This window comes from Mirounga leonina, unplaced genomic scaffold (genome assembly GCF_011800145.1).
Source record: "Mirounga leonina isolate KUSES-001 unplaced genomic scaffold, KU_Mleo_1.0 Mir_151, whole genome shotgun sequence".
NCBI classification, from domain to species: Eukaryota; Metazoa; Chordata; class Mammalia; order Carnivora; family Phocidae; genus Mirounga; species Mirounga leonina.
Genome location: NW_023270377.1, coordinates 4,647,131 through 4,670,746, shown reverse-complemented (window position 1 = coordinate 4,670,746; position 23,616 = coordinate 4,647,131). Strand labels below are relative to the sequence as shown.

Genomic DNA, 23,616 nt, shown 5'->3' with positions numbered 1-23,616 from the left:
GTGGTGGTCGCCTCAGGGAAAGGCCCGCTTCTTCGTTATCCACGTGGAGCTGAGGGCGTAGGGAGATCAGACTCGGAGGCTCCTAGCTGGGAATCGAAGAGAAGCCCCCAGCTGTCCAATGGAGAATGAACACAGATGCTGGGAAAGGCACGATCTGGAGAGGGGTGGGGGGAGAGAAGGTTCTGGGTCTTTCTGACTTCCTCCCTGGGATCTGTGCCTGGGCTGCGCTGCTGTCGCGTCTGTTCCTTGGTGTCTGAGCGTGGATTTTAGCCGTAGTCGTTTTGATTGCGCTGAGGGAGCCGGGGCTGGAGCTTTTTTCTTGGCCTTTCTGCATCTTTGTTGGGGTTAGGTATTGTTGATGACATCAGATGCTGAGGGGTGGGCTAACCCGACTTGACACGATCACCTCTTCGAGTGAATCTGCCCACACTCTCCTTACATGCCCCGATTCCGTTCAGGGGTCGCCGGTGATACGGTCTGGGCCCCTGGTTTTGCTGCCAGTGCTCCGGCTTCTCCCGAGTTTGGTTCAGTGTCCAGTGCGGTCAGTGCGAGAGCCCCTGAGTCACGGACGCCCGTCCCTTCCCCATGTAGGGCTGTTTTGTCATTACTGGGGCTTTTGCTGTTTTCCCATGTCCTATTTTTGGTCTATTCCATCACATTTGGGGTTTCTTTGCAAGGGACCCTTATATTTTGATGAGCATGAAGGCATTTTTCTCTAATGTTCATATTTCAGGCAAATTATACTCAGTGGGGTGACTTAAACTGTGGTCTCTAATGAACCCCCTCCTTTGATTGTTTAACACATTTTACTCTACTGAAATTTCATGGCATTGCGTACAGTTTTAAAAATACCCTATAGGGTAGAAGCGTGCATGATGAGTACACCAAAGGGCATCCCTTTCCTCATCTGCAAAGTCTCATCCCGCACAGTGGGGCTTGCGCCCAAGGTGTCCTGGATCAGGGGAAAGACTCCATGATCTTTTCTCTTGACTTCCAGGGACTCAGGCCGCCCACCTGTTCTCTCACGTGTGACTCGGGTCAAGGGTGGGGCCCCCATGTGCTCCTGAGTGGACGTGCTTCAGGGCCTCTGGCTGCAGAATGAACTGCGGGCAGGTGCTGCCGCATGCCTGGAAACCCCATAGCCCCCCTGAATCTTTGTTTCCCAGGGGCTGTCTGCTTGTGCCATTCTGGAACCAGGCAGGTGGCCACATCCTTGCCTCATAGGGAGGCCGGGGAACTGACTGCCGCTTCCTGTCCCCTGGCCTGGGCGAGTCTCATAGCAGCAGGAGAATCAGGTTGTTTCAGCAAGGACATGATTGAGGAAAGCCTTGATTTCTCACTGTCCACACTGGAGTTCTTTCTGGAACTGGAATTCTGCCAGGGAGCCTGTAGCTGGAAAGTGATCTTGGTTGTTGTCGAACGTGTTAATAACATCGACTGATTACATGTGCTTACTTCATTGAGAAGCTTTCCATTCAGGCTGTTCTGGAGTTGGAATGTACCGAAACATTGCCCAGGTTTGTGGAGAGCGTCGGAGCCATGGAATCCCGTCCCATGCGTGCAGGCGGCTGATGAAGCCGATCATAGCTCAGCCCCACCCGCAACTACTTGCAGAGACAGAGGGTCAGGTTAGGGGGCAGCGAGCTGATGACGGGCGTCTCCAGCGCCATGCTGGGGGAGTGCACATCCAGTGAGCTGTGGGGCTCTCCGCTTGTAACTCGTCCTCCTTTCCTCCTACACCTGCTGGAGAGACCGGCTGCCCCCAGCTGCACATGGCAGTGACTTCAGGCTCCGGCTCGCTGCTGCTGGTGGCCGTGAGATCGGCCAGTGCACACGGTTTGCTGGAGCTCTCCTGCCCTCACAGGGTTGTTCCTTGATTTCCTTAACGTGTAAATGCCCCTTAGCGCCACTCTGACCTGCCGCGGGATCTTCACGTTGCTGGCCGTTTACGGTGGGGAAGGCCTTCTGTTTTCAGGAGAGTTCTCTCTGTCGGAAACTGGCGCGGGATGATCCGGACTTTTGCTGGAATGTACTTTTCATCACATGGATTGTAGCTGGGTCTCCGAGGAGAACAGCTGTTGTGTTTGAACCGGGTGATACGTTCTCATGGATTTTCTTATAGCAAAGAGAGTTGACAAACACGATTTCAGTAGTTTTAATTTAACTGTGTTTCACACAGTTTAAATGAGGGATTGATTTCAATATTATGTGTGTTTTTTAATGAGTAAATTAGCAATGCAAAAGTGGGTAACTCAGCGGGGAACCAGTGATCCCATCAAAGTCATCCAGGGAGTGAAATTTTTGTGCAGGCAAATATCCATTTAGTCGTGTGCGTGCATGTGTGCGTGTCTGAGTCCTAGGGTCATCATAACAAATGGCCGCAAACTGCGTGGCTTCACTCCCCAGAGCCTTACTGTCCCCGTGCTGGAGACCCGAAGTCCGAGATGACGGTGTTGACGGGGTTGGTTCTTCCTGGAGGCTCTGAGCACGGGTCTGTCCCGAGCCTCTGTCCCCATGCAGTGTTCTTCCAGGGGTTTCGTTTCTGTGTCCAGATCGCACTCTTCTCGGGGATGGCAGGCCCTGGACTTAGGGCCCACCCTGCTCTTGTCTGGCTTCATGTCTGTCACGTCTGCGAAGACCCTGTGTCCAGATGAGGTCACGTCACGGGTGTTAGGGGCTGGGACTCAAACACCTGTGTCACGGGAGGGAATCCCCCCACCAGCGACCCTCCGTGTGTTTCGCACCCGTGTTCCGGCGGGAGCTGCACGGAGCACGGTTGTCCTGTTCCCCGTGGGGGCGGGAGGGACATGAGCTGCCCCCGCTCTCCCTGGAGGTGCTCACTGCTGGTGTCCGGGAGCTTCACACAGAGGAGAGGAGCTTGTCTGTGACCTTCACACCTCTGATGGGGATTTCATAGCTGTCACTCACTCCGCATAAAGACAAGCAGGTGAAAATGATTCCTTTGTGATCTGTACCCTGTTGATGGCGCTAATTAGAATTGTGAATGGTATTTCAGGCCTGTAATCTGAGCGTCCACCTCACGTGCGTGCTTAATATCCACTGTGCACTGCACCTTCCCCACCGTAGACCCCACGGGACCGCCGCTCGGGTTTTCACTCTCTCCCCCTCAAAATTAAAAAAAAGAGAAAGGAAAGGAGACTCGGCTGTTTGGTGTCCGTAGGGACTTGACAGACACCTGCCCCGAGCTACTGTACCCCTCAAGGACTGGGAGGTTGTGGACTGTGGTGTCCTCGAGGGACTTGGAGCTTTAGAAACGGGGCCATTGCTCTGACACCTTGTCTCTGTGACATCCCCGCGTTACTCCTCTTCTCTCTCGGGCCGTGGGCCCAGCTGAACTGTGCGGACAGTTCATGCAGAAGGATCTGGAGCCTGCAGAAGCTCCCACCCAGGAGCTGCCATGTTGGTGGTGCAGGACATGGGCTCTCCAAGACCAGACTCAGCTGTCCTGTGGATCGAGTGGAAGATTTTAAGGTCGGTAGAGACAAGCTTAAGAATGTCCATGGACCCTCCCTCCTGTGATTATAAAATTAACTGCTCTTAGCTACTTTTTCATGGAACCGTGGGAACCAAAACAGGGTGAAAGGTGCCAGGGTGCCCAGGTCCTGGCTGCCGCTGCCCCACGTGGCTGGAGAGTTCTGTGGTCGCCGCTCCTGGCAGGAGCCAGTGCCTGCTGTCCCCCCCGCTCCCCCATCCCGCTCTTGCCCTCCGCGCTCTGCCAGCAGCAGTTTCCCAGCAGATGTGTCTGTCTCAGGGCAGGAGATACGTTCTCAGGAGCACAAGGATCTGAAATATTTTTTTAATGAATGTTTGCTTAGTTGCTTAGAAACAAACCATGTGGTAAACACTTAGCCATATTTTCTGGGACACATGAAACGCATTTAAGCCGTCAGCCCCCAAAACCCTTTCCAAATCAAATAAACTTAAAAAAATTTTTGTAAGCTACCACTGCTCAACAGATGTTGGGGCTTATTTCTAAACACGTCCTCTTATGCTGTTTAAAGTCCCAATGAAAAAAATCTGTAAACTCTAATAAAAGTTGAGTAGTTTTGAAATCCAGCCATTTAAATGTTTTAACATAATTTTGCCATGTTACTTGTAACTGAGTGATTATGAGTACATGATAATTTTTTAATGAGGATTATCTGTAAACCTTGAGATTACGAGCAGCCTGCTGGTAGGTTGGTTTAATAGGTCAGGCACAAGGCAGGTCTTTTTCACATTCTCGAATCATTCCAAACCCGCCTCTGGCCATGGAAATATCACTGACCTCTCGCTTTCTTCCACCTGCTCTTAACTCTGTCCCCTCACACGGAAGCCATGCTGAGGGCCAGGTGATGTCCAGAATAGAAGAGGGATCCCGAGATTATCCCTAGAGCCACAAAGAAACCATAAAAGAGAAGCACGTTCTACTTCGTTTTGAACAAGAAAAAGAAGGCTGTAAAATAAGAATGAGGAGGTCGTCATGTTTTTGGCATTGACAGCTCTGGCAGGACAAAATGTGTTTTCGAGTTGGTCGTTTGGAACTCAGAGCACATCTTCCCATGTTGTTATAATTAAGTCGACAAGAAATTGAGCGCATCCTGAGAGCCGGGCACCTTCCAGAGAGAAGAGCCTTCTGTTGAGATAACTCTAATGCAAGGCATTACACCTGGCTGAAGGAGACTCTGTGCGCACTCAGAGGAGGGCCTGATGGCTTCTGCTGGGAAGAGCTCCAGGCTCCCCCTGCAGCCCACGAGTGCTCACTTAGGCCACGTGATGCGGAGCCCCCAAATAGCACGGTGCACGCTGTTGACACAGCTGGTGCTTTCCCGAGACCTCTCAGGGCATCACATGTTGCTACAAAACCATTTCTTTACTAGGAAAAAGGAGATGAGCATCCAGAAAGTTTCACCTTTGCAATTACAGATCATTTTTTCCTAGTGAAATCTTAATACCAAAGGTGTTTTTTAGAGCTTTAAATGCATGACCTCTGTATGCAGATGAAAAAGTAGTCATTGGATCCCTCAAAGCTGGGCCCACCCTGGTCCGTTGCTACGTCTGTCCCTGCCTCTGGCCTTGATTCTGCCATCTTGCTGGCAGCTGGCTCCCTTCTCAGGCAGTCTGAATGGCAGCAGAACTGTCCACCACTGGCCCAGGCAGTGGCATGCTCTCATTTGGAAACCACAGGGTGCACATTCATTGTATCAGCCTAGACCCTACATGGTCACCTTCAAGGAGCTTGCATAGAAGAGCAGGGATTTATTAACTCGTGTACTGGGAGCAGCTAAGGGGACGGATTTCGCTCTAGAAAACCCTACTGATCCATGTAAGGTCATGAGGAATGGTCTGTCCCACTTCTTGCCCCAGTGGGCTTCGTGCTCAGCTAGATCTCCCCAGTTGGTGGCAGGCGTTCCATTGGTGGCCTCATGACCGTGTGATCCTTAGTGTTCCCAGGAGATGGGGAGGAGAGTTGGCTGTTTTGTCTCAGTAGCTCCAGCAGAAGATCTGACACCCCTCTGGTTGCCTGGCTGGAGTCCCATGCTCTTCTGTATGGTCACCAACGGGGGCTCATAATGCAGAGCTCTTCTCTGACTCACAGATCTGCTGTCTGGCTTTGCGCCATGAGGACCTGCCCTGGCAGGTGCCCTGGGCACTGTTTGAACTCACCCCATGCTACCGCTGCCAAATCTGACTTCTCCGAGCCCACTTTGGCCGTGGACCTCAGGCTTTTCAGGCATTTTCTCCTGCTTGATTTTCAAGGGCAGCAAACTTTGGAATGTTTACGCATTTGTTTGGATCTTAAGGTATCAGCCCACAAAGCTGTTTTGCTGCATCCCCCTCCCCACTGTTGTCTTAACTCGGCACCCCTCCCTCCCCCTCAGTCTGTTTTACTGGTCCTAGGAAGTGGGAGACATCAGATGCTTGTAACCATGCCTTCGCTGAGGTGGTCTGACCACCGGGGTTGAGAGGTTTTCTGTGGAAGGCAGCACAGAAAAGGAGAAATACTGAGCTGAGGCCAGCCTTGGGGTGAAGAGAGGGTGAGGGGCACGCTATGTCTGGTGCAGAGAGGAGGCTGCGGGGGTTAGGAGAAGCTCCCTGCGTGGCTGTGGGTCAGGGTGGAGAGACTGACATTCCAGAGGAGGCTGGGTATTAGTTTGAATGGATGGAGCTCACATTTCAGTTATGGCTGATGAGAGATGGAGCGGTCGACATTGTCTGAAGAAAACGTTACATCCTGTGAGACCATGCTCGCTTGACCTTAGAACTCCAAGTGCGAGCTCCCCTTAGGGGTCATGCCCAGCTCCAAGGACCAGGACATGGTGATGAGGGAGGTAAAAGTCAGCGGCAGTGAAGTAGGCCAAGTGCCAAAACTACGTGGGAGAATCTGGGTGAAGTGAGAGTGTCCTTGCACGCCCCTCCAGGTCATGTGACTGTGCAGGAGTCTGGTGCCCTCAGCTGGAAGGCGGGGCATCCGCAGGAACCAGCCACACACGGTGAGGATGACGGCCCGATTGTGTGTGTGCGTGCATGTAGAGCTACCAGTGATCTACTGCAGGTGACAGTTTCATATGGTCCAAATGAATTCTTTGATGACTGAGCCAGGCCAGAAGTGGAAACCAGAGTCAGCTTCAGTGTCATGTTTTGTACATCCTGGGCGGCTTCCTGGAGGCAGCGTGTTGGGAGACTCTGAGGCAGGATCTAGTGCCGGCCTGATGAGTGGGCGGCAGCTGCCCTGGGTCTGAAGGTGGCTTGCGTTCTGTTCACGCGAACCCCGAGGAGCAGCGTGCGTGGCTGGCATTTGTTACCCTTTCCCGAGCCCCGTTTTTTCAAAACTGTTTTGCTTATTTTAAAAAATATCATCAGAGACAAAAGAAGAAAACAGCACTTGCTCTTTGGGGGCCACTCCAGTAGTGGATGGAGTGGAGCTGGGGACTTGGCGCACAGACCGTCCTGCAGTACTCTTGCCTCTGTGCTCCAGGGGGCGGGGAGCGGGTTCAGGCCGAGCGAAGAGAGGAGGCTTGGCGCCCGGACCCGTGTGGGGGTTTGGGGAAGAACTGTCCGGACCCAAGTGCCCGGTAACCGCGTAGCCTGGCAGGGGGTCAGGCCGGTTGCTCTGTGCGTCTTCCCTTGCAACCCAGGGAAGAAAGAGGCCCCCTGGGCGGGGAGGATGGCTGATGTAGACACATGATGGGAGTCGGCGGTCCGGCCTCTGACAGGCCATTACAGGAGCCTGGCTTTGGAGAGGGATGTGGGGACAAGGGGGAGGAGTCCTCGGACAACCTCTGGAGGTTGGAACGGATTCCATCCCGATGGAAGGAACTGCAGGAACCCGTTGACCTCTGAGTCCTCTGCAGCCCCGTCAGGAGTGCTGGCTGCGCGTCCGTTCTGAGAAGCACCGGCCGCAGGGGGTGTTTGTGCCGTCCGGGGCCTGTGCCCTGGTGTGCTCTCCAGCTTGGGCAGGCACCCGCTGTGCGCCAGGGACCGATGCGAGCTGATCTTATTCCAGAATGTTCCAGATGCAGGAGCTTCCTGGGCCTTGTGCAGGGCCAGGTTCAGCTGGAGAGGCAGCGACCCCCCCAGCCGCGAGGACACCCCAGTGCTTGGCAGGTTCAGTGCTCTCCAACTCACACTCCGCACTAGCCTCAGGTGTTCTCACAGCCCAGAGCTCCCGCCAGGATGGGGACACAGGCCTGGAGACAAAACCTGGATCCCTTCCATTAAAACAAATACACTGTTTCCATAAGACTGGAACAGTCAGAGCGAGTCTCCAGAGAAAAGGTGGAAAACAGCCATCTGAACCGAGTGCAGGCATCGGCATGAGAAATGTCAAAGGGGAGACAGGCTCTGGCCGCGCTCGCCCCGCCTGGGCTGGGGCTGCCCATGAGCTGGAAGGGGCACTGCATTTTTAAACGTTTGTAAAAATAAATAAACCAATAACAGCAACCCAGCAGACGAGAATACGGCCCACAATGCCTAAACTATTTATTATCTGGCCCTTTAGTGACAATTTGCGGACCTCTATGCTCAGTGTGTAGAAACATCAGCTCGTTAAAATATGTAGGATTTCTCGGTTTCTCCGTAGGGTTGGATCTAACTAACAGTGAGCAGCCTTTTTTAATTTCTCGAAGCATATACCTGCTTATATTCAGGGAGTAGTGAGTGGGTAGTTATTTATTTATTTATTTTTTTGAGAGTGTGAGTGAGAGCGAGTTGGGGCAGAGCAGCAGAGGGAGAGAGAGAATCTCAAGCACACTCCATGCTCAGCATGGAGCCCGACGTGGGGCTCGATCCCATGACCCCGAGATCGTGACCTAGGCTCAACTCAAGAGTTGGATGCTTAACCCAACTGAGCTACCCAGGTGCCCCGTGAGTGAGCAATGGTGAAAGCCATTACTTTTCCATATTTGATTCTAGGATTGTGTATTTAAAAATAGAGTTTATGCGACAGGTTATTTTTTTAATGGAAAGTTATTTTCATATGGATCACACTAGTGGAGAACGAAGAGACCATTTGCCAATGTGCTAGTAGCCGAATAACCCAGCATCCAGCTTCTGTTTGATGCTTGCTGACGCACTCCCGCTCCCCACCTCTGACGCTCTGGCCCTCAACACCAGTGCTAGGCCACACGGAGGGCCCCACTGTGAGAGGCCTGGGTGGTCAGCATGACACCTGCAGCGTGAGGCGAGGGCAGGCAGGTGGGAAGCCCTTCGCAAGCAGAGGTCTCTTTCCAGACGGCGTTCAGTGGTCAAGGAAGCCTTGTTTAAATATTCTGGGTGAGGAGCTAGGTTCTTGCACCCCAATTTGCAAAACTCTTTGTAAGTTTACCTTTTTTTTGATGCTTAAAATAAATGTGCAGAATATTAAAAATAAAACAACTCTAAGTATATTTCCCCCCAAAGAAACAAATGTCTAGGACTAAATACATTGCATTAAGTTCACCACACAAGCTATTTCAGGGACCACAGTAGATGCTGGAATGTTCAAGTACAACCACAGTGGTGGGCTTTGGAACATTTTCAATAAACAGTTTACTATTCGGTCATAAATCAGATTTTACTGAGCGGGGGCCATCATTATGTAGGACTGTTTTCTCTAGAAAGCACATTCAGGACCGCACCCCCCCAACCTCCTGCCCCACCTACTCAGTGGGTTCTGGGGGCAGGGTCTGCACCTGCTCATGGACCCCCTTGGGCAAGACTCATACCCAGCAACACTCTTGCCTGCTGCTGTAAGAACCGAACGGTGTCACCGGAGTGCAGATCAGATCCATTCTGTCCCTTTGCTCGTGTGGAGGCCTGGCTGGAGCTTAGGAACAACGTCAGGCTTATGCAAGCATGGAGAAGCTGGTAGCGGAGACTTGGAGAATCTATTCTGTGGAGCAGTTTAAGAAGCACTGTTGAAGACTTGCTATTTCATGAGCTGTTTTGACTTGTTCTCCTGGATCTTCCAGAATGTGTGGATTTAGGACCAAGTATTAGGCAAAGTCCTGCTGTCTGGTTGGTCCTGGGTGCACTCCCGTATCACTGCGTTTGCAGGTTGAGACTCTCCAAGTGTGAGTTTGCATTTGGAAATCGCTAAGTTGTCATTGTGACGTCGCAACTACTAGCTGATTTCTGCCAGGCGCTTGTGACATGTAAGGACTCGACAGGGAGCTGACGTGGGCTGGCCTCCTGTCCCCTCACCTTGCCCACTTGAGTCAGGTGCTCTGATTACCTGAGTTTTCACATGAGGAAATGAAGGCACCAGGAGGAACAGGCACCACTCGAGGTGTGAGCCCAGGGTTGACCTTGGCAGGTGTGAGCCCGGGGTTGACCTTGGTGGGCAGCGTCGCGTCTGTTCCCCTTTGTTGCTGCCTGGAAGTACCACCACCGAGCATCACAACTTGACAGACCCATCAGCTGGGCTCCGGGCACTTGGAAGGACCTTGGGCCACCATGTAGCCTCAGGGCTGGGCTCTGCCGTCCACTGCAGGGGGCTTGACCCCTGGAACAGCTGCCAAGTTATTGGGGAAAATACTGAGTTCTGTGGAGGAGCGTAAGTGAGCTTTGGGGCTTTGGGTTCTAGCTTCCCAAAACAGCATTGCAGGAAAATCCCGAGCGTGTGGAACCAGGGCAGACCCAGCAGGTCTGGGGGCTGGAGGAAGCTTTGGCTCATGATCCCAGAGGTGGGCCCCACTGTGAGAGGCCTGGGTGGTCAGCATGACACCTGCAGCGTGAGGCGAGGGCAGGCAGGTGGGAAGCCCTTCGCAAGCAGAGGTCTCTTTCCAGACGGCGTTCCCCTTATTTCAGGGTGGAGTCCTGGACACCTTTGGGCTCTACGGCCTCCCAGCCTGCCTTCTGGAGTTGATGACAATGCAGAGCATATGTTATTCTTTGCAGTAGCTGAGCTTCTGCAGCTCTAATTACAGACAACTTTTGGGGGGATAATAGTATTTGACAGCAATTTTAGATAGTGTTTTTTGGGGGGGTGGGGGAAACTCATAAAACTTAACGAGAGTGATATTGGGTCTGTCGCTGATGTTGAAAATTGGAGCTTGGCCTGGATAAACCAAGCTACACACCTGCACAGAGTTGCTGTGTTTATTTTAGTCTTAAAAAGAGATGATTTGGAGGAGAGAACTCTCAATAGGTTTTATGTATTAAACTACTGGTTTGCATATTCCTCAAAGCTCTTGGAAGCTAAGATGTGAAGAAACAGTCACTGTTGAGCAACAAACCACTTCCTCCGACGTTTCGTTTTCCAGCTTCTGTCTGAGCAGCGATACCATCCGGCCATCACAGTGCTCTCCACAGGTCATACTTGCTGCTCTGGACAGGCAGCCGTGAAGCCCTTCTTGGGAACACAAAGGGCCTGAGGCTCTCGGGTTCCAGTGGTATGGCCACCTTTCCGTCCACCTGGTTTGGGTTTTGTTGGCTTGATGTCAGGAAAGCCTGAGCTGCACGAGTGACCCTTTAAAAAAAATATGTATCAACCTGTTCGCTATTTCAAGGTACCCGGCCACTAAATAGATCCACAAGTATGGATGTAAAAAGAAAGGCTGGACTTTCATAATGCCCGTGTTAAATTAATGAAAGCAGCTGCTCTCCTCCCGTGGAATTGTTCAGATAGGGCCCCCCCGAGTCATGGTAAGCACTAAACGCACCGTGACACATCCACCAGTCAGCGGGGGAACTAGTTATTGCTCCACTGACTGACATCACACAGAAAGCTGTCCCCACACGCGTGCCCGGCTTGTCGGCCGTGAGAATATGGGACACGTCCCATAGCAAGGTGCTTGTCTGGATAGATTTCAGGTGCAGACACTTGCAGGACAAGGATTTTTAAAGGCCAGGTTTAAAGCTGCCACTCTGATAACATTCCAAAAGGTGGGTTTCTGCGTTTATGTAGGAGTTTACCCGACACGGCCAAATCCACGCGTTCTTGGTCTCATTCGGTGCATCACATACTCGGTTCATTGTTAACTACGAGTCGCTTCCAAAACCAGTTATCCGTATTTTAAAATGCTTTAATCAACCATTTTTAAAAATTTTTTTAAAATCAACGTATAATGTATTATTTGTGTCAGGGGCACAGGTCTGTGATTCATCAGCCTTACACAAAAATCAACCATTTTTAAAAGTCTTGAAGCCTTGCTGGAGAAAAGTTCTTTTGAGAAGCTTCGAAACCCTGCTGCTTGATAAGAAACCCCACCTTTGCTGGCAGGAGCAGTTTCCACCAGCGCCTCTCTTTTCTCTTCTTTAAAGTGATGTTAAGATCCTGTGTCATTTTTCCTGGAACATCGTGCGGTCTTTTGATCTGCAGATCTCTCTTTATTTCTGGAAAATTCCTTTGTATTTTATCTCTCAAGAGTCTCGTAGTTCTTTTGGGGAGTTTGTTGTCCGCGACCCCATTTACCCTTCTGTCAGGTTGGTCTTTCATCCTGTCCGATAACTTCTGCCTCGGGTTTATCTCCATCTTTCTCATCTCACCAGCTGTTTATTTCAAGCTGTCCCTCTGTGTCAGACTCTCAGCTTGGAGCACTGTCTCTTCTGTACCTTGTTTTACAAATTTTACTCATTTGTTCCAAAATGTCGCTTTGGTTCTCCTTTCTAGGGGTTTCCACTTCATCTCCTATTCGAGATTCTCATCCCTGGCATTCTTGTTGTTTGCAGAGCCTGTTCTTAAATTGCGTTAGAAAGGGAAGCGATTGTAAGGGGTTTCCTTGTGCTTTTTGAGTTTTGTTTTCTTCTCTGTTGGCTCCTGTGTTTTGCATGCTCCTTTCCTCCTTCCTGTCTCCCTCCCTGCCTCCTCCTGTAGCTTCGGTGCATGGTGTCCTTACCATTTCTCCATACCGTACCTCCTCTTTGGGCATCTACCCACACCTTGTCTCTGCCGAGACTGGGGCTGTCCTGACTCTGCTCTGGGGTCCCTGCAGGGTCAGCCACCGACATTGGCTGGGGCCACTGAGAACGCTCCTCTTGCTCGTCCCAAGTCAGGTACGGGGTGTGGAGCACCCCCTGCCATCTGGTTTCCTGTGGTAGGTGATAACCCCAGTCTTGAGTATCCTGGAGCAGAGGGCTGGACTGCTCTGCTTGCATTGCCGTTCTCCAGACCTCACTCATGCATGCAGATCCCCTGCGGGGAAGTGCTTGGGCCACAGGACCTGAGGCCGGATGTTATTTTCCTGGAGAATTACAGTATAAATGCATCATCATGCCCTACCCATCCCTCTCCTCTGCCCTCTGAGGGAACTGCCCCCAAACCACAGGGATCTGCTCTTTGTCATAGACTGGGGCTCTGCTTTTCCTTTGACTTTACAAATGTCCAAGTATGGGGTTCCCTTCACTTATGGGGGGTTGGAATACATATTATCATTCCCCAGCACCCTCCCCTCCCCACATTCTGGCATTTTCTTTGCCTCCAGAGGGTCGAGGATAAGGCTATCCTGCCTCTCTACCATTTTCCATTTTTCCCTCCGCCCTTTGGGGGCTGTTAACCCCAGGGAGGGGGGTGCGATTAGGGGCCCTGCCCAGTCTTGGGTCTTCTTCTTATCCAAAGGTCACTGTTTTTGAGGTTTTAGTCTGTGAAGCTTCACCCCTTTTCTCAGTGGATGATGAATTTTCTTTCTCCTGCTGTTTACTCCCCCCCCCTTTGTTTTATTAGGAATAAAGGAAAGGAAATTCAATTATAGTGAAGTTCAAATCTGCCATCTTAACCTGGAACTTTGACTTCTCTATCTTCCTTTGTTATTTTACTTAGATCTGGGTGAAGTGAACTCATTAGGGACCACAGGCTGCCTGAGGAAATTACATGTTGAACCTTCATCTTACCCGAGTCGTAACCCTGAGTGCTTCACCCGTGGAAGCACTTAGTGGTCACTGCACATTAATCCTCACTGCTGGTACATTTTTATAGTTGTTACTGTTTGGGTTTTTTTTTTTTTTAAACAACGTAAGTTTAAAAAAAAAATTGGCAGAGGAAATGAAATCTGACTCTGTTAAGTTTTGTAAACTAATACATTACCGATGAGACTTTTTTCCCAGTGAAAAAATAATATGTGGTCCAAAATTCCTTTTAAATGTCACAATACAAAACTTCTCCAAAACCTCCTTATTAATAAGTTACTGACTTTGGTATTTTCGTCAGATTTAAAAGGGCAAAATTCAAAAGTTTCTGCCACATTCACGATTAATTTTTTTATATTTTCCTAGGGAGAAATGAATTCATAGTCTTTTTCAGTGTATCCCTCTCATTCCACTTGTCTTAAATAATTAGGAAACAATTACATTTACAGATATTCTGTTTTATCTTGGGGTTGTATGGAGAAGAACATTTTAGGCAAATGTTAAAAAGGTCTTCATGGCCAAGAATGTCTGCGCAGGGAGCGTAGGAGACCCAGTCCCTGATGTATGTCCTCGCTGAGCCACGGCTCTTGATCGCTGACGGGTCCCGAGGCCAGCTTGCCCCCACGGGAAGCACTGAGCCCAGCCACAGCTTCATCAGATGCTAGGATGATGCCCCTCCCCTCTTATGGAAAAGGGAAATAATATCCTGTACAAATGCAAATTGAAACTCACAAATAATTTTCATCCTTTGCCAAAGCATGAAAAAGTAAAGATGAAAATCCACAGTTTAAAAAAAAAAAAGAAACAACGTGATAAGCAGGTTTCTTTTCTTTTTAGTGATGATTTTGGAGCTGTGAGCAGAGCAAGGAAGAGGCTGGCCCCCTGTGTTCTCGATCGGCCCCATGGGTGCTGGGAACTTCCATGAAGGCTGCGAGGCTCATTTGTGGACAGGGCGGTGTCATTTGGCCCTGTCCCAGCAGAATCCCCTGCCAGAGAGAGGAGGACAGGGGTCTGTGGGCACATCTGGGTTTGGGTCTCCTTCCAGCGGCATGCTGGCTTGGGGGGTCTCCGTCAGCATCTGACCTTCCTTTCCTCCCCAGGAGATGGGGATGTTGGTAACGATGTTCACTTCACCAGGTGTCCTGAGCAACAGCAGAGAGCATGTGGGAAGGAAAACGCTTCGTGGACTCTCGAGTGTTCTAGGTCTCTGTTATTAGCATCACTTTCTCTGCTCAGAGAACTGTTAACGATACATTAATAGCTTTCAGTCCAATTAGCCGAAGTGATAGAAACAGAAATGTCAAACGTCTGTTCCTCCCAGTGTTCACTCCCAAGAAAGCTTTTTTTAATAGGAAAATTCACTGTGCTCTTTTTCCCCCTTAAAGCAGAATGACAACACAGATGAGCGCTTACACCTCTGTGTGGGGCTCGCCCTCCAAGGAGGATCGAGCCCACTGACTGTGAGCTAAACCCAGTTGTTTTACTTACTCCAGCATCCCAAATTTAAACTGGCTCCCAGGAATGAGGCCAGGACTCAGGAGAGTAACCTCGAAACCTTTAGAGTGTTTTATTACGGTTGGATGGTAAGAGATGTTCTCAAGTCTTTCTGAAAGATGTTTAGAACCAGAATGGCTGTGTCCTTCCCAGTGTGCCATTCACAACACCTGCACTTCAGCATCCTTGTTCTCGGTAGGAGCATCCAGGTTCGCCTCTTACCCGTTTCTTACCCGGAGAAATGAAGACCTTGACTCCCTTCAGAATGAAAGCTCAAGGGCACACAAAGGTCAACAGGGAAGTTTTCTGGGAAGCCTGAAAACTTGCCTTTGGGTGAACCAGAAATTGCACGTGAGGCTGAGTTTAGGCAAGTGGGGCAGCCCGTCTGTCTGTTTTCTGAATGCTGAGCGTGGTGCTCTTCCCCTCTGCTGGCCTCACCGCATCTTTGGAAGGAATCGACGTAAGGAAAGAGGGACATCTGTTTTCCATTCCCACAGGGATGTCATCCCAGGTTCGGGGCCCTGGTGCTGGGGTCGAGCCAGCGGGTCAGCAGCCACGTGTGGGCTCCGTGGCCCCGGGGTCTGCACACCCCTGCTTGCCATGCCCACCGCACACCTGTACACAGGTTTGCTGGGCCAACCCATGCTGACTGTTTCCAAGATGAGGTCAGGTTTGGGGACACTCTAGAAGTAAAATCATCCCAGAAGTAATTTAATATTATGTAATAATATTTGGCTGAGAATGTTGAATGCCATTCACGTAACAAGTTTACAGTGTTGGCCACAGGGAAGGTTGGGCATTGCGTGTTAGGAACACAAAGCTGGGCAGAATAGAGCTGCAGAAAGATAATTGGAAATTGGATTATAAAATCGGCATCAAAAAACCCTACATGAAAAGTGCAGTTGGATGCAGAGTTTGGTGGTGTCCTCTTAAATTTAAGGTAGGCAAAGATCTAATGCTTGGGGGTGCCTGGGTGGCTCAGTCGTTAAGCGTCTGCCTTCGGCTCAGGTCATGATCCCAGGGCCCTGGGATCGAGCCCCACATCGGGCTCCCTGCTCGGCAGGAGGCCTGCTTCTCCCTCTCCTACTCCCCCTGCTTGTGTTCCCTCTCTTTTTGTCTCTCTCTGTCAAATAAATAAAATCTTTAAAAAAAAAAAAAAAAAAAGCTCTAATGCTTGGGATGGACCAGGGTGTTTGCATTGAAGTAACAAGAGCTATGGCTCCCACTGAAGCCAGAGCAGCTCAGTTCCTCACAGGCTGTCCTCCCGAGGCTCTCCCCTTTGTGTTTCTAAACTGTAGAAAACGAGTTTTAAAGTCTTATTTTATTTACGTGCCAGACCACGTTTCTCCCAGTACCCGGTGGCCACATTCCAAGGGAGCCTGACAGTGGTCAGTAGGAGTTTATTTATATATAACATTTATTAATCATGTTCTTTCTTCTCACACCCTGGGTACTTCAGCACCTGGCTGAATTTTACCTAATTATTAAATCTTTGGGCTCACGGCAAATGCATAAGAGTATTTAATTTTTTTCCTGATGTATGTATAGTACCAGAAAAATCATGTAAGCCAGTTACAGGTGTCTAGTATTTGTAATTTTAAGATATTGAAAAGACATGCTAATTATATACCTTTAGGGGAAACATAAAGTGATTTTAGAATTGGGAGGGACCTTTAGAGGTGGAAGAAAGGATCACCCCTCCTTTTAGAGGTGATGTAAATTAGGTGAGTCCTTTGCGGAGGTTACAAAGCTGGAGATTGTAAAGGAACAAAAAGAGAGGTCCTTGCAAACCTTTCTTAACTTGAATACTGTGATTGAACTATCTGCAAGCATAACTTGATAACAAGACTCCACAAACACACTTGAAAGGAAGAAAGTGAAAGAAGGGATGTGAAATTCATCCAGCAAGGTCTGTGGGTAGGACATGCAAGGAGGAGGTGCTCAGCTCCAAGCCATTCCGTTCCTGGAGAGCTGGGTACTGACCCCTGCCCACCAGGCTCTTGCTCCCCGGGGAGGGAGAGGTCGGGGAGGGATGCTGGTAGTTTGGGAACTCAGGTGGCCCCAGGGACAGGCTCCGCTGCTCACCTCCTGCTTGGAGGCCACCCAGACTGGTGACAGGTATGTGTGGCCGTTGTGCCCTCAGATGCTAGTGCATCAGGGAGCTGCTGGGGGTGCAAGGCCAGGCAGTGGGGAGGCAGGGTCCCGGGGCGACGAAGAAGAGCGTGGGCTCAGGGTAGGAACTGTGGTGTGGTGTGGATCCTGCAGATTGTGGACTGCTGTGGGGGCAGGTCTGCGGCCGAGGGCAAGTGTGAGGCAGGCAGGAAACTCCTGGATGATTTCAACAAGTACAGACAGTCGGGATGGAGAGAATAAAGGGGGTTTTGAAATGTTCTAGGGATAACCTGGGTTGGGGGAGAGAGAGAGAGAGAGACTGTGTGTGTGTGTGTGTGTGTGTGTGTGTGTGTGTGTGTGTGTGAGCTCACTCTAGGAGGATCATGAGGACAGAAACTAGGTACCAAAGGTTGTTAGTTTGCTCCGGCCACCAATTGGGGGCACTCCAAACAACCCAGATTGATTCTCCCACCATTCTGGAGGCCAGAAGTCCAAGGTCTTCAAGGTGTCGGTGGGGTTGATACCCCCTGAACCTGTGAGGGAGGATCTGTTCCAGGCCTGTCTCTGGGCTTCTCGTGGTTTGGGGGCATCTTTGGTGTTTCTTGGCTTATAAAGCTCCTGCATTCATCTTCACCAAAATTTCCCTAAGGACTCCAGTCACTGGGTAAGGGGCCCATCCTACCCTAGTATGAGGTCATGTTAACTAATCACATCTGCAATGAATTCTTTTGCACATAAGATCCTATTCTGATGTACTGGGTGTTAGGATATGAATTTGGGGTTGGGGGACACAGTTCCACCCATAACAGAGGTAATGGTGGGACACTGCATGAAATTAACGTTGCTCTTTTAGGATGTGATAATTAGCAACCTAACAGATTGAGGAACGCTTAGAGATGATTGGGGTTTTTTAAATACCTGCTGGAACAGCAAGGCTTCCGTGCCCTCTTGAAGGCCCCAGAGCTCAGCCCTTTCCTCGGTTTCTCCTGAGCACAGGCAGGACTGTGTTGCTGAAAGGACATTTGCGAGGTGCTGCCTAGACCAGTCCCTGCCACCGGAGGGACCAGCTGATGTGACACGTGAACTGCCTTGAAATCCTTTCACTTGGAGCACGAGTATTTTCCTGTGATGTGAGAGCTTTAAATTCTGCATCAGATCTGCTCCCGACAGACTTGATCTGAAGTGCTCTGGTCCCTTGGGCTGCTCTGTAGTGGCCGTCATCCTCATTCAGGCGCCAAGATCAACCCACCGGGAATCAGAGGGAAGATTTGTGAGCTTGTACACAAATTCCTGTGGCTTTTCCCTTGTCCCCCTCAGTGTGACCCATCAGATCTCTACAAGCAAGATGTGAAGGAAAAGGTTTTTCTCAAAGTATAGATTTCCCATCTAACATTGTTATTTCATGAAAGGTTGAATGCGATTCTTTCTCACCAAGAGATAGCAGGTTTCCAGCACCTCTTCTTTTTTTAAAGGTTTTAAAAAATATAGAAATGATCCTGATTACTCTTGCAACTGTTGTAAATTTTTTCTTTTGTAAGTTAGGTTTATTAAATGTTAAGTGTATCTTTTATAAAAGCAAGTGATAACTCTTGGCAGAAATTTTGAATAACACTGGTAATCCTTGCCAGTGGTTCTGCCCTTCAGGTGGAATGGGGGCCAAATTTTACAGCTGGGGACACTGAGGTAGAGAGGGGTGAATAAGGACGGCGATGTCCCAGCGGTGGCGTGTGGCGGCCCTGGGATCCGCACAGAGAGCCGGCCCGGCGTCGTCGGCGTCTTGTGGCTGCGTCCCCCTGGAGGCGCGGGGGCTCTGCTGGTGCCCGGGGTTTCCAGCTCATTTTATAATCACGGCAGCCCAGCGGGGAAAGGGTGCTGTGCTTTTCTACCTACACGGAGTCTGTGGTTCAGGGACCAGGAGTCATCTGCCAGTCTTCCTACAAGCGCAGGAAGTGGGCCCAGCTTGTCTGGATCCAGCGAGCAAACACGCCGTCACCTTCCCCCATCTGACCGTTCTCTGTGCTCTGCCCGCGGTCTTCAGTGCTGGCCGTGCAGGGGAGCAGAATGAGCGTTTCTCTGTTTTGTTTGGATGTTGGAAAGCTGTCTTCAGTTTTTGTTATTGAGCAGACTTAACGTGTGTTTTGCGGGCCCAGGAAGGCGAGGAGAGTGTGCGTGCAGACATGGGCCCGCTTTGAAAGGTTAGTCCGCTGGCTGGCCAGCCGCAGGGCACCTGGCAGCCGCCCGTCCGGAGGGGACAGGGTGGCCCCGGGAGGCAGAGGGCACACACGCAGCCTCTGGAGCCAGCGTGGTTCTCCAGGGCGCGGTCATCCGGGGTTTAGGGAGTGTTTCTGGAAGGCGTCTGTGCCGAGGACTGAGAATGAGAGCAGGTGCTGATGCGTTCTTCCCTCAAAAACAATTCAGAATCCTGGTGAGGGTTAGCTGGAGTGGACTCAGAGCCCAGAATCTCGAAAGGTGCTTTGTCTTTGGAGATGCGGAGGGACGCGGAAGCGGACGTCCTTCCCGTGTCCGGGAGAGGCCTGGCAGTGTGGTCCGGGCCACCACGAGGAGACACACAGGACAGTTGCGTGTCCCTCCCCAGCTGGGCATGTGCGGGGCCGAGATGAGAAGGGCCAGATCCCCCTTCCAAGAATGACGGCGCCCCGGCAGGGTCCCTGGTGGTTTCTCGCTAACACAGCGTGCTCTCTAACCCTGTCGCCAGCCAGCTGCCCTGCTCTGTCTCGACTTGTGCGGAGAAGCCATCCCGTAGTTCTGTCTAACACGTGTGTGGTAGTTCAGCATCCCCCCCGTACTCCGCGAATACGGAGACACCATTCCCATGATGTTCTGTGTTTTCCTTTCAAAACTGGGTTTCTCTTGAGGAGAATACGGTTCTCAGCTCTTGAATTTATCAAAACGTTGTAGACTCGGCACCTGTGGAACATGAAAAATTCGTTTCAGTTTTGCGAACCCAACAAGAGAATGATCATTTCAGTGCTGTGTTTCTGAACTCTGCATCAGCGTGTTCCCAGTGAGAGAGAATTCCTGAATTTACAAACAAAGCCTACGTTAAAATTCTTCCATTCTCAGCCATGGGTGACCCTGGCATTGCCTGGGAGGCTGTGGACTCTAACCAGAAGTGAACATGGGTCCTTAAAGACAAATACTTAAAATCTGAGTTCAGGACTTTTAAAATCCAGTGGTTGCTGGTCCTAAACATTGAGAGTTGCCTCCAGGGCGACAGCCGAGGGTGTATTTTTCCACAAGCGAAGCCCACGTCTGTTTGCCCTCGTTACACCCCATCTTTCCTCTGTAACAGGATGTTTTGTGTGTGGCAGGTGGCCGATTCAAGAAAGAGATCGTTGTTGATGGACAGAGCTACCTGCTGCTGATTAGAGATGAAGGGGGCCCCCCAGAGGCGCAGGTGAGTACTACAAGCAAAAAACGGTAAGCAGCTTCTCACCTTGGCTCCCTTGTTCAAGTTCTGGTTCAACAGGTGGCTCTAGAAATCAGTCAGGTGTGTGCAAGAAAGGTGACTAGAGGCCCCACGAACATGTTTTCTCTAATAAACTAATTCTGTTGCTCCTTCACATAAAATCCTAGGGGGAAGTTAGGTCTCCGTGGCTGGTTTTCACGTTTTTTGTTTTTTTTTTTAAAGATTTTTATTTATTTATTTGAGAGAGAGAGAGCACATGAGAGGGGGGAGGGCCGGGAGGGTCAGAGGGAGAAGCAGACTCCCTGCCGAGCAGGGAGCCCGATGCGGGACTCGATCCCGGGACTCCAGGATCATGATCTGAGCCGAAGGCAGTCGCTTAACCAACTGAGCCACCCAGGCACCCCTGGTTTTCACGTTTTTAAGATGGAAAGAACAACAGAACTTGCGCTGGTTTGTCGACTGCTGATGTGACATCTGGAAATGTCCACAGTCCTCTCCCGTTCCCTGTAAGCGGCTTATTCCCTAGAGCAGTGGGATGATTTAGAAAGTTACTGGTCTGAAGTCTGGAAATCTGATGGGGGCCACCATGCTGCTTGCCGGGCTTCTTGGCGCGAGTCAACCCCTACTGAAAACCAATGTGTGGCATAGTGTGGTTTCTTTGGAAGTTCCCTGAAGGCTGGGCATCCTGGAAATAAAAAAGCTTAGGTGTGGAAAACCTTTCTTTAGTTTAATCTCCAGTTTATTATTTTATTTATGTCATAATTTACTAGCCAAGCACATATTACGTGGGTGAACACCTGCCCTGTGAGAGTCCGCTCATGTCATCCTCCAGAAGACCCTGGGGAGGATGCTCTTAGGAGTCCTGTCTTCACGGAGGACACTGATGCCATGACATCTTGCCCAAGGTTGGACGTGGTGGAGGGGCACAGACCCAGGTGCTTTGCCTGCCGATGGCACCAACCCGGGGATAGAACCAGGGCCCCCTCAGAGATCTCTGTCTTGGCTTCTGGCTGAGAGAACGTGTTTACTCAGTTCACTGAGGACCAGTCCTTTATTCTAGCCGTACTTTGTTCAGGAGCCTTACTTAGCCCAGAAGCGTACCCTAGTTAAAGATTTCTTCTGTGGGCAGGGATATCAGCACAGAGCCTTTCAAAAGTACGGACAGAATTTTGTACAAAATTAGGCAGAGCATGCTTGAATATTCATGGGGGGGGGCACCTTGTTTTCAAGTTACCCTTCTCGGGCATGTGGAAGCCTGCTCCTTCTTTTCATTGTTCCAGAATATTTCATGTTACTCACCTAAGATAATAGCTTCATGAACAAGATCGTAAGACTTCTTTGTGGCTTCTAGTGTCCTCTTAGCTTTGTGTAAAAAGTGCCGATTAACTGGCTTTTTTGTGTGTGGCCGTTGGTGGGAGCAGTCATTGGGATGGGTAGGGCTGCTTACTGAGCGCTCACCCCCTGCTAGGTGCTGGGGCAGCCAGAACCCACCCATGGGAGAGTGGGGTGCGGCTTGCTTTTCCTCTGCATGGGGGTTCACACAGCCTTCCTCTGGTCCCGGAGGACCACGATCGCTCTCTGGGTGCTCATGCGCATGGGCAAGCTTCACCGCACTTCTTGGAAGAGAACGGGAAAACAGACCTCAAGGTAGAGAAAGGGGAAAGGAGATGCCCCTGTCGGCCTGGGTCCTGAGCCCTTTGCAGGGGCATCAGGCCTGTCCAGGGATTCATTCTTAACAAGATCTTGATCTCATTTAATTCTACTGTTATCCTTGGGACTTCACGTTTATTTAAATTTTATCACGTAGAATTTTCACTTACAACTGAACCACTTTTCCGTCACATGTGAAGTCAGAGCTTAACCTACAAAAAATTCCCCCAAATATATCTGAGCTGATGCCGAGGCTGGTAAAAACTTACCTAGGAACAGTGGCTTCTCGCAGAAAGTAAACAGGATTATTATTATTTTTCATTTTCATGGGGAAAGAGGAGGGTCTTTGGTGACGGATTGACCTGCTCTCGATTCTGCTGCTGCAACCACGTGTGAGTCTGGGAGGCTGCTGAGCTTCTGGGGCCTTCCGTTCACTAGGCTCCAACCTTACAAGTGGTTATAAGTATTGAATGAGATAGTACGTGCCTGGCAGTAGTAACTTGCCCCAAAGTAGATGTGATGGAGGGTTCACCTGGATGGAGGTAAAATAAGAATAAAATGGCAAGAGTCAGGTTGTTGTGGGATTTTAATGTTTTTCCCTGATTTTTGCTCATTTTCTTAATTAGCTTTGTGTATTTCTCTAACCATAAGTAATCCTACCTCAGAGGGGGCTTTAAGAATTCACTGGCAGGGGCGCCTGGCTGGCTCACTTGTTGGAACACACGACTCTTGATCTCGGGGTTGTGAGTTCGAGCCCCAAGTTGGGTGTAGAGATTACTTAAAAAAAAAAAAAAAAGAATTCAGTGGCGGCTAATCTTTCCAGTAGAAAGACCTCCTCTTGTGAGAAGGAGTGGGCCACAGCCTGGGTGGAGGATTTCTGAGAGACCGCAGGAGCCCAGAGAGGAGTCGCCCTATCTCAGAGGAGTCCAGCCAGGCTCCTGGGGGTACTGTGGAAGGGACTTAGTGTGAAACCGAAAGCTCCAGGGTCACTGTCAGCACCTGTCTTCCGATTTGGGGAGGCTCCTCTGCGAGGCTGGGTTTGCCTTGTGTTTGTACGACTGCGGCTGGCTGGATCGGGGCAGAGGGTAGATGTTCCCACGGGAAAGCATGTGTGGATTGTGCTCCTAGGAGCCTGGGGTGGCCTGAGTGGGAAGGGGGTGAAGGTCCCATTCCAGGTATGTTACGAGGAGGATATGCCGCAGCCACGTGTTACGGCCGAAGTCAGGCGCCCATCGGACTTGGCCTGAGCGAGGGGTCACGCGTCCCGTGCTCACGAAGACGCTGTCCCCACCCTTCCTCCCGACAGACAGCCTTGTCACTCAGCTCCTCCTCTCTGCCCTCTTTTCTCCCTAGTTTGCCATGTGGGTGGACGCTGTGATCTTTGTCTTCAGCTTAGAGGATGAGATAAGCTTCCAGACCGTTTACCACTACTACAATCGGATGGCCAACTACCGGAACACGAGCGAGATCCCTCTGGTTCTGGTGGGGACCCAGGGTGAGTGCCGTCCCGTGCAGCTTGGGTGTGAAGGACCCCACGGGTGAGCAGTAAGTGGACTCAGGGCCCATAGTTGTGGCCTGGAGGAATTTGAAAATGGTGTAAAGAA

General features: G+C 50.5%; 1 protein-coding gene across 9 annotated transcripts in view; it reads left to right on the top strand.

The window, feature by feature from the left end:
- The window catches only part of AGAP1 (ArfGAP with GTPase domain, ankyrin repeat and PH domain 1), a 524,731-nt gene that overhangs the window by 186,891 nt on the left and 314,224 nt on the right, over positions 1-23,616 (top strand). For all 9 annotated transcript variants that reach the window (XM_035006807.1, XM_035006806.1, XM_035006805.1 and 6 more), the window contains 2 exons: positions 20,265-20,350; positions 23,366-23,507. In XM_035006807.1, coding sequence (XP_034862698.1) covers positions 20,265-20,350; positions 23,366-23,507 — 228 coding nt within the window. The remainder of the gene's footprint in view (positions 1-20,264; positions 20,351-23,365; positions 23,508-23,616) is intronic.